The sequence below is a fragment of the Mandrillus leucophaeus genome, unplaced genomic scaffold (assembly GCF_000951045.1).
Source record: "Mandrillus leucophaeus isolate KB7577 unplaced genomic scaffold, Mleu.le_1.0 Scaffold160, whole genome shotgun sequence".
NCBI classification, from domain to species: Eukaryota; Metazoa; Chordata; class Mammalia; order Primates; family Cercopithecidae; genus Mandrillus; species Mandrillus leucophaeus.
This window is the reverse complement of record NW_012101588.1, coordinates 1,553-17,208: the sequence shown is the minus strand read 5'-3', so window position 1 is coordinate 17,208 and position 15,656 is coordinate 1,553. Positions and strand designations below refer to the sequence as shown.

The following is a 15,656-nucleotide window of genomic DNA, read 5'->3' as shown; positions in this document are numbered from 1 at the left end:
AAGGAGGGCAAAACCCACTGAAAACAATCAAGTACTTTATAAATTGGATTAATTACTGTTATCAGTCTTGTTCAGGCACATATCCTCTTGCTTTAATGTCCCAGAAAGTATGTTAGGGGAATGTCTGCTCCCACACACTCCTGGACATGTGCCAGTGAGGTAGACAATGGCCAGGCTTAGTCCTGGCTGTTTTCTTCTGCTCCGAGCCCCAGCCAAGATCTCCTTGAGGGGTGTGAGGGCTCAGAAGTGTACACCAAGGCTGCTTTTATTGGTCATTTTGATGCTTCTCCTGGGATTTACCCAAGTTGGTTCTGCTCTATTTAAAGATACTTGTAGGTAAGACATATTAAAGAGATTGCCTAAAACTTTAGTTATCAGGGAACATTTAGAAAAATTTTGGATCTTGCAATAGTAAACTGCAGTAAACCTAATTATAAATATATAAATATACGTCCAAAATAATTGGACAGTATTATTGCAAGTTTAAGGAATGTAAAACAGCCCGCTGCAGTGGCTGGCAGTGCAGCTTGTTTGCGTTATTTGCAGGGGAAGGCCAGTACGGGAAGGTGTACACCTGCATCAGCGTCGACACCGGGGAGCTGATGGCCATGAAGGAGGTGAGTCACCTGGCTCCCTGGGGCCTTTGGGCCTGGCGGCTCTGGGTGATAGAAATTCCGTAAAGACGCTGGTGGTGATTCAGTTCTCTGTGCATAGAGCTGTCTTCAGCACCAGCACTGCGACAGTCAGGACCAACCAGGCAGATGCACTGAGATAACACACACAGACAGTGAAGGGGCTTACAATTCCAGAGAGGGTAATAAGTCACAAACAGTTCTAACAGCACAGGTGTGAGCAGTGCCTACGAGGGTGGCAGAGCTAAGTCTGATGAAGGCTTAGAGGAGATGATTAACAGGAGTGTCTTACGGGGGCACTTTGGGGGAGAAGATAACAGTTATGATAAGCTTCAGAAACAACTGGCATTGAAACAGCTGGAGGTAGGATGGGGAAATGGCCAGGGAACCTGAAGTGGAAACAGGACTCACTGCTGTCTGTGGAGACATCCGGTTTGACATGGAAGGAGAGGAGGGGCGGGGAAGGGAGGCTCCAGCGTCTTGAGCTTGCTGTGGAGCTGCTTCCTCCTCCACACGACGCTCCTCTCTCCACTCTCTCCCGGAGCAGAGCCTCTTCCTCCTCTGTGCCCGGGACCTGGCTGCACTTCTGTGACTTCACTCCAGCTTGGCTATAAACTTCCTTTTTTCTTAACTTTTTGTTATTTTTAATTGACAGATCATGATTATATATATATTTATGGGGTGTAGAATGATGTTTCAATGTATGTGTATAATGTAGAGTGATTAAATCCGGCCAATTAACGTATTCATCACCTCACTTTACAGATTCGATTTCAACCTAATGACCATAAGACTATCAAGGAAACTGCAGATGAATTGAAAATATTCGAAGGCATCAAACACCCCAATCTGGTTCGGTATTTTGGTGTGGAGCTTCATAGAGTAAGCCGACCCTAATGACACTCTTTGTGTGAGGAATCAGTGAGGGCACAGAATGGAGTCCTGTTCTACATCACAGGTCTTCTCATTTCAGAGCACAGTAACTTTGCCTAATTCTCAGGAAATCTCCATGAGTTACATCATTTCTGCCTTCTCTCTGAAACTAGAGGAGTTCTTCCTAAAATGTAAGTTGTAGACTGTAGTCATTAACCCGACATCATAAAGCACTGAAACCCATCCTGCCAGTCAGAAGATTCTTCTAAAACGCCCCTTACACCACCTCTTGTGACTTTTTTTCCATTTTTTTGCTGAACCACTGTTGAGTACACTGTTAAGTAATACTGGTTTTTCTCTTGTATGTATTTAGGGAGCCATTGTGAAATGAGAGAAAATTCAAACCTCAAATTAAGTTTCCCCCTTGTGTTTAGAAATAAACACGTCGAGGGAAAGAGGATAACTTGGAGCATTGTGGTGTAGAGCATGAGCTTCCAGGGGAAGTTGAAAATGGATCATTTTTAATGTTTTTACAAATTATGTTTAAAAAGGATGTGTTTCAGTACTTAATAATGTATTTGTAGGGACAGCCCTGTTGGTCCCTGTCTGAGATTATATAGCAGACTTAATTTCAGAGGATAATAGAAATTGATCCCCTGCGATTTGGAGATGTTCTTATCCCCACGAGCTGTATAATTCCAGACAGAGGAGGCAGGCAGACACCTCTGTAGAGGACTTGGAAACGACTGTTGTGAGACACATTCAGTACTCAGGATGGCAAGTGTAGTATACCGTTAGAAAGAACATTCCTTTGGGGTGTGGCCTAGGAAGTTTTCCAGATTTTTCACTAGCGTACATGTAAGGAAAACCGTAAACACAGAGCTGCCCTTTATTCCTCCTGCAGGAAGAAATGTACATCTTCATGGAGTACTGCGATGAGGGGACATTAGAAGAGGTGTCAAGGCTGGGACTTCAGGAACATGTGATTAGGCTGTATTCAAAGCAGATCACCATTGCGATCAATGTCCTCCATGAGCATGGCATAGTCCACCGTGACATTAAAGGTAATCCTACACCCGCCTGGCTGCTGTGGGTTAGAGCCACTGGTACCCAGCACGTGGGAGGGGCTCTGAAGACACGCATCCCATTCCCACATACGATTTCTCGAGATGGAAATACCTTTCATTGAAACATGCCTCCGGAAGGATCCTGTTTTCAGAAGCAAGGTAGAACCCATGTCTCTACCCAGGAGTCCACTCTGTCTGGGCAACACTGCTTTTAGAGAAATCTGTTTTCCCAAAATGAAGTTTGCTATTTTTATAGGCCGGTTTGGCATAGCCCATGTAGTTCCCAGACATTCGTGATCAAAGCAACCTTTTTTCCTCTCGTATCAGGATTCTTGTCTATTTATATATGAAAATCATGAATATGTAAACCGACAGTAAATCAGATCAGAAATGCACATACAAATTTGAGGCTACATTTTTGAGACAAGAATGGGGTTTACACAAACGTTGAAATCGAGTTCTGCTGAAGATTAATTGGGCCACGCTGATGGATTAAAAGGGCTTTTCTCATAGCACGGGTTGGGGGGGGGGAATAGCTGTGCTTCTGTCTCAGAATGGTCACCGTGGCATTTGCCTTAACCACGCCATGCCCCTCCCCTTTGTATTTGCAAGTCTTAAGGATAATTAAAATGGGGAAGTATTTTTGTGCCTAATTGGCCCTAGGCTGAAGAGTTTCATTCTGTCCTGTAGTCTGAGGCTAACCTAAACACACTCACTCAGGAACCGATCTGACTTCTGACCAGGGACGAGACCCAGTATAGGGGGCTGTTTTGGATGACACCAGTCTGCTTTGGTCTGGGTGTAAGAATTGTTCGTGCTCTGTAATGTGGCTCACCCTGAATCACCCAGCGTATGCCAGTCTTGCTGGCGGCCTGCCTGTCCACTACCTTGCTTTGGTGTCTCGGGTCATTCTGGTGTTGGCTTAATTGGCTCTTTATCAGGCTGTAGCATTGCCCATTTCTAGTCATTCTGCCATAGACACCACCCTCAGTCTGTTCACTGTTACAAAATGGTGTCTTCATGTTTTATTCCGTGGCAGGAAGAGACTCCCTTAGAATCTGAACCAAGTCAGCTCACTGATATCCTTATCGAATGCTTTCTAGTTCAGCATGACTAAGAAGGTACAGATGTAGAATCGTTCGAGAAGATCAAGCTGCCCTTGTAGTCAGTTGTGGGGAGCATCAGCTCTAGGAGCACTGATTTATGAGTAGTCGCTGTTGACCTCAGCTCATCAGATGGCTGCTTGTCTACTCCATTGGCTCTGTGTTGTTGCTTTTCAAAGGCGGTACCACAGGACACGATGCCAGAGATAGCATGACTTAGTTGGAGCAGTAATGTCTTATAGCCTAGAGCAAAAAGCCAAGCTCCCCTGAGAGATGAACAGTATCCCCAAATTCTAACTAGACTACAAGTTAAGCATATATATTGCTTGTGGGAATATTTGAAACTTGCGGAACAGTTTTCAGTCACGAACACATCCAAGGGCCTCAGCTGGGAATCTGAAGAACTGCAGTGTGTGTGCAGCTCTCATCTATATGTTGCTTCCTGTTTCAGACGCTGCTGATTGTACACCTCTCTAATTCTTCAGACTGCCACCACAAGCATTTGTGTTTTGTATGCGATTTCTTTTTAAGTATCTCTGTGGGTTATTAATGTTAGAATTTATGCATGTATTTCAGTTCAGAATTTATTGGTCAAGGCTACCTGCGCTGCTGTTACAATTTTGTTGTTTTGTATTAACATTTGTGAGTGAATAAGGCTTACAAATCTTTCTGTGATTACACTTTGTAAGTCAAGTTTCATAAGCCTTTCTGTTGTTCAGTTTGTGAATGAACTTCCTGGTAGTTTAGATTACCATGTAACCTTGCCCACATTGTGTTTCAGAGGCTGCGTAACAACTGCTTGTTTCTTTTTAGGTGCCAATATCTTCCTTACCTCATCTGGATTAATCAAACTGGGAGATTTTGGATGCTCAGTAAAGCTCAAAAACAATGCCCAGACCATGCCTGGTGAAGTGAACAGCACCCTGGGGACAGCAGGTAGGGACCAGCTTGGTGGTTCTTTGCACTCTGACTTCATGCAGCATGCTTGGGACCTGCATGTTCCCTTCACCTTTCTTTGTCAGTAGAGATGGAAGAGCAGGTAAAGGTGTTCAGTCGTGAGAAGGGCTGCTTCCTCACACACTTGGGCTCTCACCCAAGATTGGTAAATTAAATGACTCATTTTAGGTTACAGGAGAGAGGAAAGCCTCTTTTTCTCACCAGAAAAACTCTTTTGTTGCTTGCATTGTCTTTCTTAAAGCCGTTGTAGTCTGAACAACACTGTGGTTCAATGGTGATGGTTCATTTTGATCACTTAGTACCAGGAAATTTTGCCTCCTCTTTTGCAGGTTAAATTTTCCATTTTCATTGTGCATACAATTAATTTGAAAATGTGTATATTCAAACATTATCTTTTAAAAGAGAATTTGTCCCTTTAAAAAGTTCGTTCAGCAGATTGATTTGAACTAAGTTTTTGATGTTTCCTATTGCTTAATGCAGGAAAATAATATTGTACAATATTAATTTATTGCTTGGCTCTATTAATACATGGTGATATGTTTATAACCCATTACTCTCAACATATCTGTGACTTTTAAAGCATACATGGCACCTGAAGTCATCACTCGCGCCAAAGGAGAAGGCCATGGGCGTGCGGCCGACATCTGGAGTCTGGGGTGTGTTGTCATAGAGATGGTGACTGGCAAGGTAAGTGGAGCCCCCACACCTGGCGGAGGAACTTCGGAAGGGCACTGTGCATTGACAGAACAGTAGTTAATGGATTGATTATTCATTACAAACAGTGTAGACACTAAATAGTGAACATTATTAGAGACAAAAATATTATCCATCGAAAGAAACAATAAGATTAAGACAAATGACAAACCAGGAAACAAATATTTGTAAGCTATACGCCACAGAGAACTCTTAGGAGTGAATTTAAGAAGCATAAACCTCTCATTAAAATACAGGGAAGCAAGCAGTTACAAAAAGCAATATTAATAAGTTGGAAACATGTCCACACAAAAACCTGCACATGAATGTTTACGGCAGCGTTATTCATAATTACCAAAACTTGGAAGCAACCAGCATGTTCTTCAATAGGTAAATGAATCAACTGTGTTGCATTCATACAAAGGAATATTACTGAGCGATAAAAAGAAACATGCTATCGAGCCACAAAAAGACCTGGAGGAACCGTAAATGCATGTGACTAAGTGACAAAAGATGCCAGTCTGAAAGGCCTGCACTCTGAGCGATTCCATCTAATGACATCTGGGAAGAGGCAAAACCACAGGGACAGTAGAAAGATGAGTAGTTGCCAGGGACTGGGGGAACAGAGAGATGAACAGGACGGAATTTTTACCTACTCTGTAGGATACAGTGATGATAGATACATGTCAGTATGTGAATGTCCAAACCCGTAGAATGTGCGACAGAGTGAACCCTGACGTAAACTGTGGACTTCAGTTAACAATAGTGCATTCACATTGGTTCATCAGTTCTAAAAAATGGAGCACACTAACACGAGATATACATAGTAGAGGAAACTGTGGGACAGAGAGGGATATGGGAACTCTCTGTACCTTCCAGTTAATTTTTCTATAAACCCAAAACTGCTCTAAAATGATTATTAACAAAAGAAAGCATGAAAAGATGACAACCTCATTAACCAGAATTATATATTTAAAAGTGAAATCTTTTTACTTAGCATATGAGTGACTTTTTTTTTTTGAGATGGAGTCTCGCTGTGTTGGCCAGGCTGGAGTGCAGTGATGTGATCTCGGCTCACTGCAACCTCCACCTCCGGGTTCCAGCGATTCTCCTGCCTCACCCTCCCAAGTAGCTGGGATTACAGGCATGTGCCACCACGCCTGGCTAAGTTTTGTACTTTGGTAGAGACAGGGTTTCATTGTGTTGGCCAGGCTGGTCTCAAACTCCTGACCTCAGAATCCACCCGCCTCAGCCTCCCAAAGTGCTGAGTGACATTTTTAAAGATTGAGAATTCTCACTTTAAGAGAGTATGTAAAGAAACAGACATGTTTTGGACAGAAATTCCCTGTGGTGGGGCTGCTCTGGAGATGTTTCCAATCTCCATCAAAATTTTAAATGTGCACAGCACTTAAACCAAGAAGCTTTCTGCTTCTGAAAATGTATCTTGCGATGATAATATTAATGAGCAATTATACAAACGTATAAAGATGCACGTGCTGCACTATGTGTAGCTTACTGTACACATACACTATTATAGCAAAAAAGTTAGAGACCTTTGTTCCTAAGTGAAAAGTTAGTGTTAAGTTACTAGTAGGAAATCAGTTAATTATAATGTAGCTAAGCCTTGCAGCTGCTGAAAGAGATCACATATAAGTGCTCAATAAATATTAGCTAACATTATTTCTATTAGCATTAAAATAGAAAGGTGGTGGTTGTGATATCTGTGTTATTCCAGTAAAGCCACACATGAAAGAACAGGTTCTCATATTGAAGAATACATATTGCCAATAACGAAACAATAGTTTAGAAATTAGAATTCCATATACACTTAGTTCCTTCCCCTATGAATCTCATTTTTCATAGGATCATAATGAAATAAGCTTTGCACTAATGGAATTTTTATTTTTCAATAAGGTAGCATATTAACCATCCCTCTAAGAGAATTGGGTTTTGTAGACTTTTTTGTATCATTTTATATATTACATTTTTTAGTTGCATGATGATGGTTTCTAGATAATGTTGGACTAAATTGTGCACCCCAAATGGAGTAGGCAAACTATGCTGGCCACCTGTTTTATAAATAAAGTTTTGTTGCAACAGTTACACCATTTACATGTTGTCCATAGCTGCTACCATGCTGCCGTGACATAACTGAATAGTTGTGATAGAGATCATATGGCCTGTCAACCTGAAAAATTGTTCGGCCCTTTTAGTAAAAATTTGCTGTCCCCTAATACATATATTAATTATGAGATGCTTAAAAAGAGACTGAACATTTGCATTGTTTGTGGCTATATAATATTAAAATCTGATTTTTTTAAAACATCTTTTTTAGAGGCCTTGGCATGAGTATGAGCACAACTTTCAAATTATGTATAAAGTGGGGATGGGACATAAACCACCAATCCCTGAAAGATTAAGCCCTGAAGGCAAGGACTTCCTTTCTCACTGCCTTGAGAGTGACCCAAAGATGAGATGGACCGCCAGCCAGCTCCTCGACCATTCGTTTGTCAAGGTTTGGCAGATGACTGGATAGTCTTTTTCATGTTGAAGTGTTTAAGTTCTGTTTTGCATCCAGACGTTAATGAAGGTTTGAAACTTTAAAGTAGCTATATCTGAAGTGGAAAGGAACTAAATGTATTATTATGCCAGGGATTTTTGTATGTGTTTTTTCATTTGGAAAATGTTCATTGAGGTTCTTCTACTTGATCTCTTTTGATGGTGCATTTGAGATACACTAGAGACAGTAAGATGGAAATTTAAATGGGACGGGATGAAAGAGTTTCCACTCGAGAGTGTGTAGTCTACTTGGAGGATCAAGACAGTAATGACTATCATTACCCTAAGAGCTGTGATAATGCTAGGTAAGGTTACTCAGAAGAGGAATTTAATTAAGTCAGCCAATCTCAGTTCTTTTTTCTCTAGACTGAGGTACTAGAGGTCAGAAGTGGGGAAGCGGGCATGGAAGACAAAGTAAAGAAGCTTGGGAACGCTCACCCTTCAGAGGAGTGGGATGATCACAGAGCCCTGTGTAGGTAGATCCTGGTGAACACAGGATGTGGAAAAGGGCAGGAAGATAAGGCTGGAACAGTAACCAGGAGCAACATGAAGGAGTTTCCATTTTATTATAAACATAAATTATGACATAGTGTTTTAGAAGGATCACGCTAGAGGCAGAGGAATTGAGAAGGTTCTGATACAGCCAAGGGGTTGGGAGAGGGCGTTCCAGGTGAGTGATCAGTGGCATTTAAGAGTTAGAGTGCCGTGACTGACCCCTGATTGGATGTGAAAGGTGAGTGAGGGGAGGAGTCTAGGGTGGCTCCCAGGTTTCTGGTTTGTGTCCATTTGCCAGAGTAGAGAAAGAAGCAGTTGGGTGAGGGGTGGGTCCGGAGGTGGTGGGTCCTCTTTGGTGGATGAAGCTTGGGGTACGTTTGGAACGTCTGCTTGGAGATTTCAGATGGGCATTTGGATATCTGGGGCTGGCACTGAAGAGGGATTTGGGGTAGGGCACAGGTGTGGGAGACAGAAGTATTGCTGGGAGGGTCCACAGAGGACAAGGGGATGAGAACAGAGCCCTGGAGAAAAAAGCCTCGCAAGACCCCTGCAGGAGAGCCCCTGGGAAAGGAAAGGAAGGGGCGGAAGAGTGGGGTGATGCTCTTCTTGGTAAGTGGGAGTAAGGGGCAAGCAACTGGACCAGCTATGGAGATGTTAGGGATTTGTAATTAAATAACAATGTATGTCTTAGTTATAAAGTGCCTAACAATTTGTATTGACCTGAGAGTGCACATACGCATTTTAGAAAATGCTTTCATTAGTCAATTCCCAGGCTTAACTTTAGAGCAGTAACTTACCTTTGCCATTGTTCATTACATTTCTTAAGCTTTTCCCTCTGTGCCCAGCACAGTGCTGGGAGCATCAGGGTGACTGGATGGGGCCTTCCCCGTAAGGCTCACACTGTGTGTATGCACAAGTACACACCTGCCTCTGCAAGGGCTCAGCTCTCTCCTGCTTCCTCACAGGTTTGCACAGATGAAGAATGAAGCCTAGTAGAATATGGACTTGGAAAATTCTCTTAATCACTACTGTATGTAATATTTACATAAAGACTGTGCTGAGAAGCAGTATAAGCCTTTTTAACCTTCCAAGACTGAAGACTGCACAGGTGACAAGCGTCACTTCTCCTGCTGCTCCTGTTTGTCTAATGTGGCAAAAGGCTCTCTGGAGGGCTGGTGGCCACGAGGTTAAAGAAGCTGCATGTTAAGTGCCATTACTACTGTACACGGACCATCGCCTCTGTCTCCTCCGTGTCTCGCGTGACTGAGAACCGTGACATCAGCGTAGTGTTTTGACCTAGGTTCAAAAGAAGTTGTAGTGTTATCAGGCGTCCTATACCTTGTTTTTAATCTCCTGTTTGTTGAGTGCACTGACTGTGAAACCTTTTACCTTTTTTGTTGTTGGCAAGCTGCAGGTTTGTAATGCAAAGGCTGATTACTGAAATTTAAGAAAAAGGTTCTTTTTTCAATAAATGGTTTATTTTAGGAAAGCTCAGTTATATTGTCTTTTAATGGTTAACAGCTTATGAGGCAACCCAGTATGATTCAGAAGTCTGTCATTTTCACTTACCTGCTCCTCAAAAGGAGGAGCACAATCGTGTGTGCTAAAGGTGGTCACTGGGTTCGGCGTCCCTTTAGGATCGCCTCGCTGAAAAGCAAAGGAAATAAATGAAGCAATACTAATGACATAGGGTGGTTCTTTTTAATTATTTTATATTAACCAGCAAATTTATAACAGATAAAAGTTTAAACCTTGTTATCACCTGTTGGGAGTTCACTTTATTTTTAAACCAAGATGTATAGGTGCTAGGTCAGTGTAAATACTGCTGAATGAGCTGATGAGAAAGCGTCTTCTTCAGAAGTAAACATTTCAGCAGTTAGCTTTCTAAAATAGCCCCAAATTATACATCATTGATGGTGTTCTTTTTTTTTTTTTTTTTTTTTTTTTTTGCTATTACATTTTTAAAACAGATTGACCATAAAGCTTCCTGAAATCTTTTTGGAAGATCACTGACTCCTTACACATAGCCACTGACCCTGGGCAAGTAATTTCTCAAGCAGGTTTTGTATTCATCTTCCTTCAGAAGAGTAGATCCTTCAGCCAAGAAGTTAATGTCCAGAGAATATTGGCATTACAAAAGGATTTATACAACCACTTAGAATTTTAAGACTTCTTAAAATATAGCTTTTTTAGTTACATTTTACATAATATTTGAAGGGTACAATTCAGTAACTTTTAGTATAGTACAGTTGTGCAATGATTGTCACAACCCAATTTTAGAACATTCCTATCACCCCCAAAAGAAATCTCGTATCCATTTGTAGTCACTCCCCATTCTCACCCCCAGCCTTAGGTAACCACTAAATGATTTCTTGTTTCTATAGATTTTCCTATTCTGGACATTTCATACAAATAGAGTTTTATAATATGTGGTATTTTGTATTTGTCTTCTTTCACTTAGCCTATGTTTCTGAGATTGATCCATGTTGTAGCAGGTGTCAGTACATCATTCCTTGTTATTACTGAGACTGTTCAGACTGCCACACGCTTTATTTATCCATTTACTAGTTGATTGGGTTGTGCCCACTTTTTGGTTATTATAAATAATACTTCTCTGAACATTCCCATAGAAGTCTTCGTACAAAAATATTTTCATTTTTCTTGGGAGTAGATTTGCTGAGTTATATGGTAGATCTATGTTCAACACATTTTCAGAAACTTCCAACCTGTTTTCCAAAGTGGTGCACCATCTTATACCCCTACTAGCAATGTGTGAGGGTTCCAGCTGCTCCATACCCTCTCCAATACTTGCAATTGTGTTTTTTGATAATGTCTATTCTAGTTAATGTAAAGTACTATCCTGTTTTGATTTGCATTTCCCTAAACTTCGAAACTGTTTTCCAAAGTGGTGCACCATCTTATACCCTCTGACTCGCAATGTATGAGGGTTCCAGCTTCTCCATAATGCTTTTTTTTTTTTTTTTTTGATAATGTCCATTCTAGTTAATGTGAAGAGGTATCCTGTTTTGATTTGCATTTCCCTAATGATAGTGAACGTTTTTTCATGTGCTTGTTGGATATCTTCTTTGGTGAAACATCTATTCAAATCATTTTAAATTTGGGTTATTCATCATATTATTGGTTTGTAATAATTGTTTGATATGTTCTGGATATAGGTCCTTATGGGACATATGATTTGCAAATGTTTTTCCCTCCCCCCACCCCAGTCTGTGGCTTGTCTTTTCATTTTAACAATGTCTTTTGAAAAAGTAGTATTTAAAAAATTTTTTTTGAAGTCCAGTTTATCAACTTGGTCTTTGTTGCTTGTGCTCTCGATATCATATCTAAGAAACCATTGCCTGACCCAAGGTCACAAAGATTTACATCTATGTTTTTTTCTAAGAGTTTTGGAGTTTTAGCACTTACATTAGGCCTGTCTTTAGTTAATTTTTGTGTATGATATCACATAAGGGTCCACATTCATTCTTCTGCATGTGGATATTTATTTGGCCCAATATCATTTGTTGAAAAGGCTATTTTTTTGGCATCCTTGTTGAAAATCAGTTGACCATAAATGAAAAGGTTTATTTCTGCACTTCCAATTATATTCCATTAATCTCTATGTTTATCTTATGCCACACCATCTTATGCCATACTGTCTTGGTTACTATAACTTTGTGTTTAGTTTTAAAAATGGGAAGTGTGCATCCTCCAATTTTGTTCTTCTTTCCCAGGATCATTTTGGCTATTGGGGTAATTTGCATTTCCATATGAATTTTAGGATCATTTTGTTAATTTCTACATAAAAGCAAAACAAAACCACCTGTGATTTGGATTGGGCTTACACAGAACTGTAGAACAACTTGAGGAGTATTGTTTTCTTAATTTTAAGTCTTTCAATCTTAACACAGGATATATCTCTATTTATATAGGTATTTCTTCAGCACTGCTTTGTGATTTTTGTCGTATACCTCTTGAACTTGTTAAGTTTATTCCTAAGTATTCTTTTTATTGCTACTATGGGTGAAAATAATAATTTCATTTCCAGATTGTTCATTGCCCCCCCATATACACACACAGAGAGAGTGGATATACACACACACACACACACACACACACACACACAATTGATTTTTATGTTTATCTCTCATCCTATACTGAATTCAGTTTATAGTTCTATTGTGTTTATAGGCTGCATAGGATTTTCTACAAATAAAATAATGTTTTCCATGAATAAAAACAGTTTTACTTCTTCCTTTACACTCTAGGTACCTTTCATTTCTTTTTCTTGCTTAATTGCACTGGCTAGACCTTCCAGTACAGTGTTGAATAGTGGTGATGAGAATGGACATTCTTGTCATATTTTTGACATTTTTATCTTAGCTGGAAATTACTCATTCTTTCACCATTAAGTATGGTGTTACAGGTTTTTCATTAATGCCCTTTTTCCATTGGAGGAAGTTCCCTTTTATTTCTGGTTTGTGGAGAGAGTTTTTGTCATGAATGGGTGTTTTATTTTGTCAGATGCTGTTTATTGAGATGATTGTATGGTTTTGTACTTTACTGTATTGTAATATAGTATATTACATTAATTGATTTGGGGGTGTTAACTCAATCTTATATTCCTGGGATAAGTCCTAGTTGATCATTGGGTGTATTCCTTTTTATGTGTTGCTGCATTCATTTGCAGTTATTTTGTTGAGGACCTTTGCTTCCATGTTATATGAAGGATATTGCTCTTGTAGTTTTATTTCTTTTGATGTCGTTTTCAGGATAATGCTGGCCTTATAGAGTGAGTTTGGAAATTTCCCTCTTGTTTTCTCAGAGATTGTGAAGGATTGGTTTTGTGTGTGTGTGTGTGTGTGTGTGTATTTTTAACCAAATTGCTTTACATGTTTGATAGAATTCAGTAGTGAAACCAGCTAGGCATGAGTGAGTTCTCTTTTGGGGAATATTTTAAGTTACTAATCCAGTCTTTTTGCTTCTTGCAGGTCTATTTGGACTTTATTTCCGTGTATGCGTGTGTGCAGCTTTTTTAAAAAATTATTTAAATAGGTTTTTGGGGAGCAGGTGGTGTTTGGTCACATGAATAAGTTCTTTAGTGGTGATTTCTGAGATTTTGGTACACCCATCACCCAAGCAGTGTACACTGTACCCAGTGTGTACTATTTTATCCCTCACCCCACTCCCACACTTTCCCCTGAGTCTCCAAAGTCCACTGTATCATTCTTATGCCTTTGCGTCCTCATAGCTTAGCTCCCACTTAAGAGTGAGAACACACGATGTTTGGTTTTCCACTCCTGAGTTACTTCACTTAGAATAATGGACTCCAGTTCCATCCAGGTTGCTGCAAATGCTGTTATTTCATTCCTTTTTATGACTGAGTAGTATCCATACATACACACTACATTTTCTTTATCCACTCATTGACTAATGGGCATTTGGGCTGGTTCCATATTTTTGCATTTGTGAATTGTGCTGCTATAAGCATGCATGTGCAAGTACCTTTTTCATATAATGACTGCTTTTCCTCTGGGTAGATACCCAGGAGTGGGACTGCTGGATCCAATGGTAGATCTACTTTTAGTTCTTTAAGAAATCTCCACACTGTTTTCCATAGTGGTTGTTCTAGTTTACATTCCCACCAACAGTGTAAAGATGTTACCTTTTCACCACCTCCACACCAACATCTATATTTTTTAAATTTTTTTATTGCCATTCTTGCAGGAGTAAGGTAGTATCTCATTGTGATTTTGATTTGCATTTCTCTGATCATTAGTGATGTTGAGCATTTTTTTGTAGGTTTGTTGGCCATTTGTGTATCTTCTTTTAAGAATTGTCTATTCATGTCCTTAGCCCACTTTTTGATGGGATTTGTTTTTTTTGTTTTTTTTTTTCTTACTGATCTGTTTGAGTTCCTTGTAGATTCTGGATATTAGTCCTTTGTTGGATGTATAGATTGCAAAGATGTTTTCCCACTCTGTGAGTTGTCTTTTTACTCTATTGATTATTTCTTTTGCTGTGTAGAGCTTTTTAGTTTGATTAAGTCCCATCTGTTTACCTTTGTTTTTGTTGTATTTGCTTTTGTGTTCTTAGTCATAAAGTTATTTGTCTTAGCCGATGTCTCAAAGGGTTTTTCCAATGTTACTGTCTAGAATTTTTATGGCTTCAGGTCTTACATTTAAATCTCTGATCCACCTTGAGTTGATCTTTGTATAAGGTGAGAGATGAGGATTCAGTCTCATTCTTCTACATGTGCCTTGCCAATTATCCCAGCAGGATTTATTGAATAGGGTATCCTTTCCCCACTTTATATTTCTATTTGCTTTGTCAAAGATCAGTTGACTGTAACTAAGTGTTTGGCTTTATTTCTGGGTTCTCTATTCTGTTCCATTGGTCTGTATGCCTGTTTTTATACCAGTAGTACCATAATGTTTTGGTGGCTATGGCCTTACATTTTAAAGTCAGGTAATGTAATGCCTCCAGATTTGTTCTTTTTGCTTAGTCTCGCCTTGGCTATACAGACTCTTTCTTGGTTCCATATGAATTTTAGGATTTTTTTTTCTAGTTCTGTGAAGAATGATGGTGGTATTTTGATGTGAATTGCATTGAATTTGTAAATTGCTTTTGGCAGTATAGTCATTTTCACAATATTGATTCTGCCTCTCCATGAGCTGGGGATTTGTTTCCAGTTGTTTGTGCCATCTGCGATTGCTTTCAGCAGTGTCTTGTACTTTTCCTTTTAGAGGTCTTTCACCTCCTCGGTTCAGTGGGTATTTTTGTTTGTTTTTGTTTTTGTTTTTTGCAGCTATTGTAAAGAGGTTGAGTTCTTGATTTGATTCTCAGTTTGGTCGCTGTTGGTGTATAGTGGGGCTACTGATTTGCGTACATTAATTTTGTATCTGGAAACATTGCTGAATTCATGTACCAGTTCTAGGAGCTTTTTGGAGGAGTCTTTGGGGTTTTCTAAGTATACCTTCATCATAAAGCAAACAGCAAGAATTTGATTTCCTCTTTACCAACTTGGATGCCCTTTATATCTTTCTCTTTTCTGATTGCTCTGGCTAGAACTTCAGTACTATATTGAACAGAAGTGGTGAAAGTGGGCATCCTTGTCTTATTCCAGTTCTTAGGGGAATGCCTTCAGCTTCCCCTTACTGAAGGGGAATCCCTTCAGTATAATGTTGGCTGTGGGTTTGTCATAGGTAGCTTTTATTACCTCAAGGTATGTCCCTTCTATGCCAATTTTGCTGAGAGTTTTAATCATAAAGGGATGC

The 15,656-nt window shown here is 39.8% G+C and overlaps 1 protein-coding gene across 2 annotated transcripts in view; it reads left to right on the top strand.

Annotated features, from left to right (window-relative positions):
- Positions 1 to 9,873, top strand: part of MAP3K4 (mitogen-activated protein kinase kinase kinase 4) — a 98,680-nt gene extending 88,807 nt beyond the window's left edge. For both annotated transcript variants that reach the window (XM_011975909.1, XM_011975910.1), the window contains 7 exons: positions 547 to 617; positions 1,398 to 1,514; positions 2,410 to 2,569; positions 4,489 to 4,611; positions 5,213 to 5,319; positions 7,661 to 7,840; positions 9,345 to 9,873. In XM_011975909.1, the coding sequence (XP_011831299.1) occupies positions 547 to 617; positions 1,398 to 1,514; positions 2,410 to 2,569; positions 4,489 to 4,611; positions 5,213 to 5,319; positions 7,661 to 7,840; positions 9,345 to 9,365 (779 nt within the window). In that variant the 3' untranslated portion in view covers positions 9,366 to 9,873. The remainder of the gene's footprint in view (positions 1 to 546; positions 618 to 1,397; positions 1,515 to 2,409; positions 2,570 to 4,488; positions 4,612 to 5,212; positions 5,320 to 7,660; positions 7,841 to 9,344) is intronic.
- Positions 9,874 to 15,656: the final 5,783 nt, after the last annotated feature.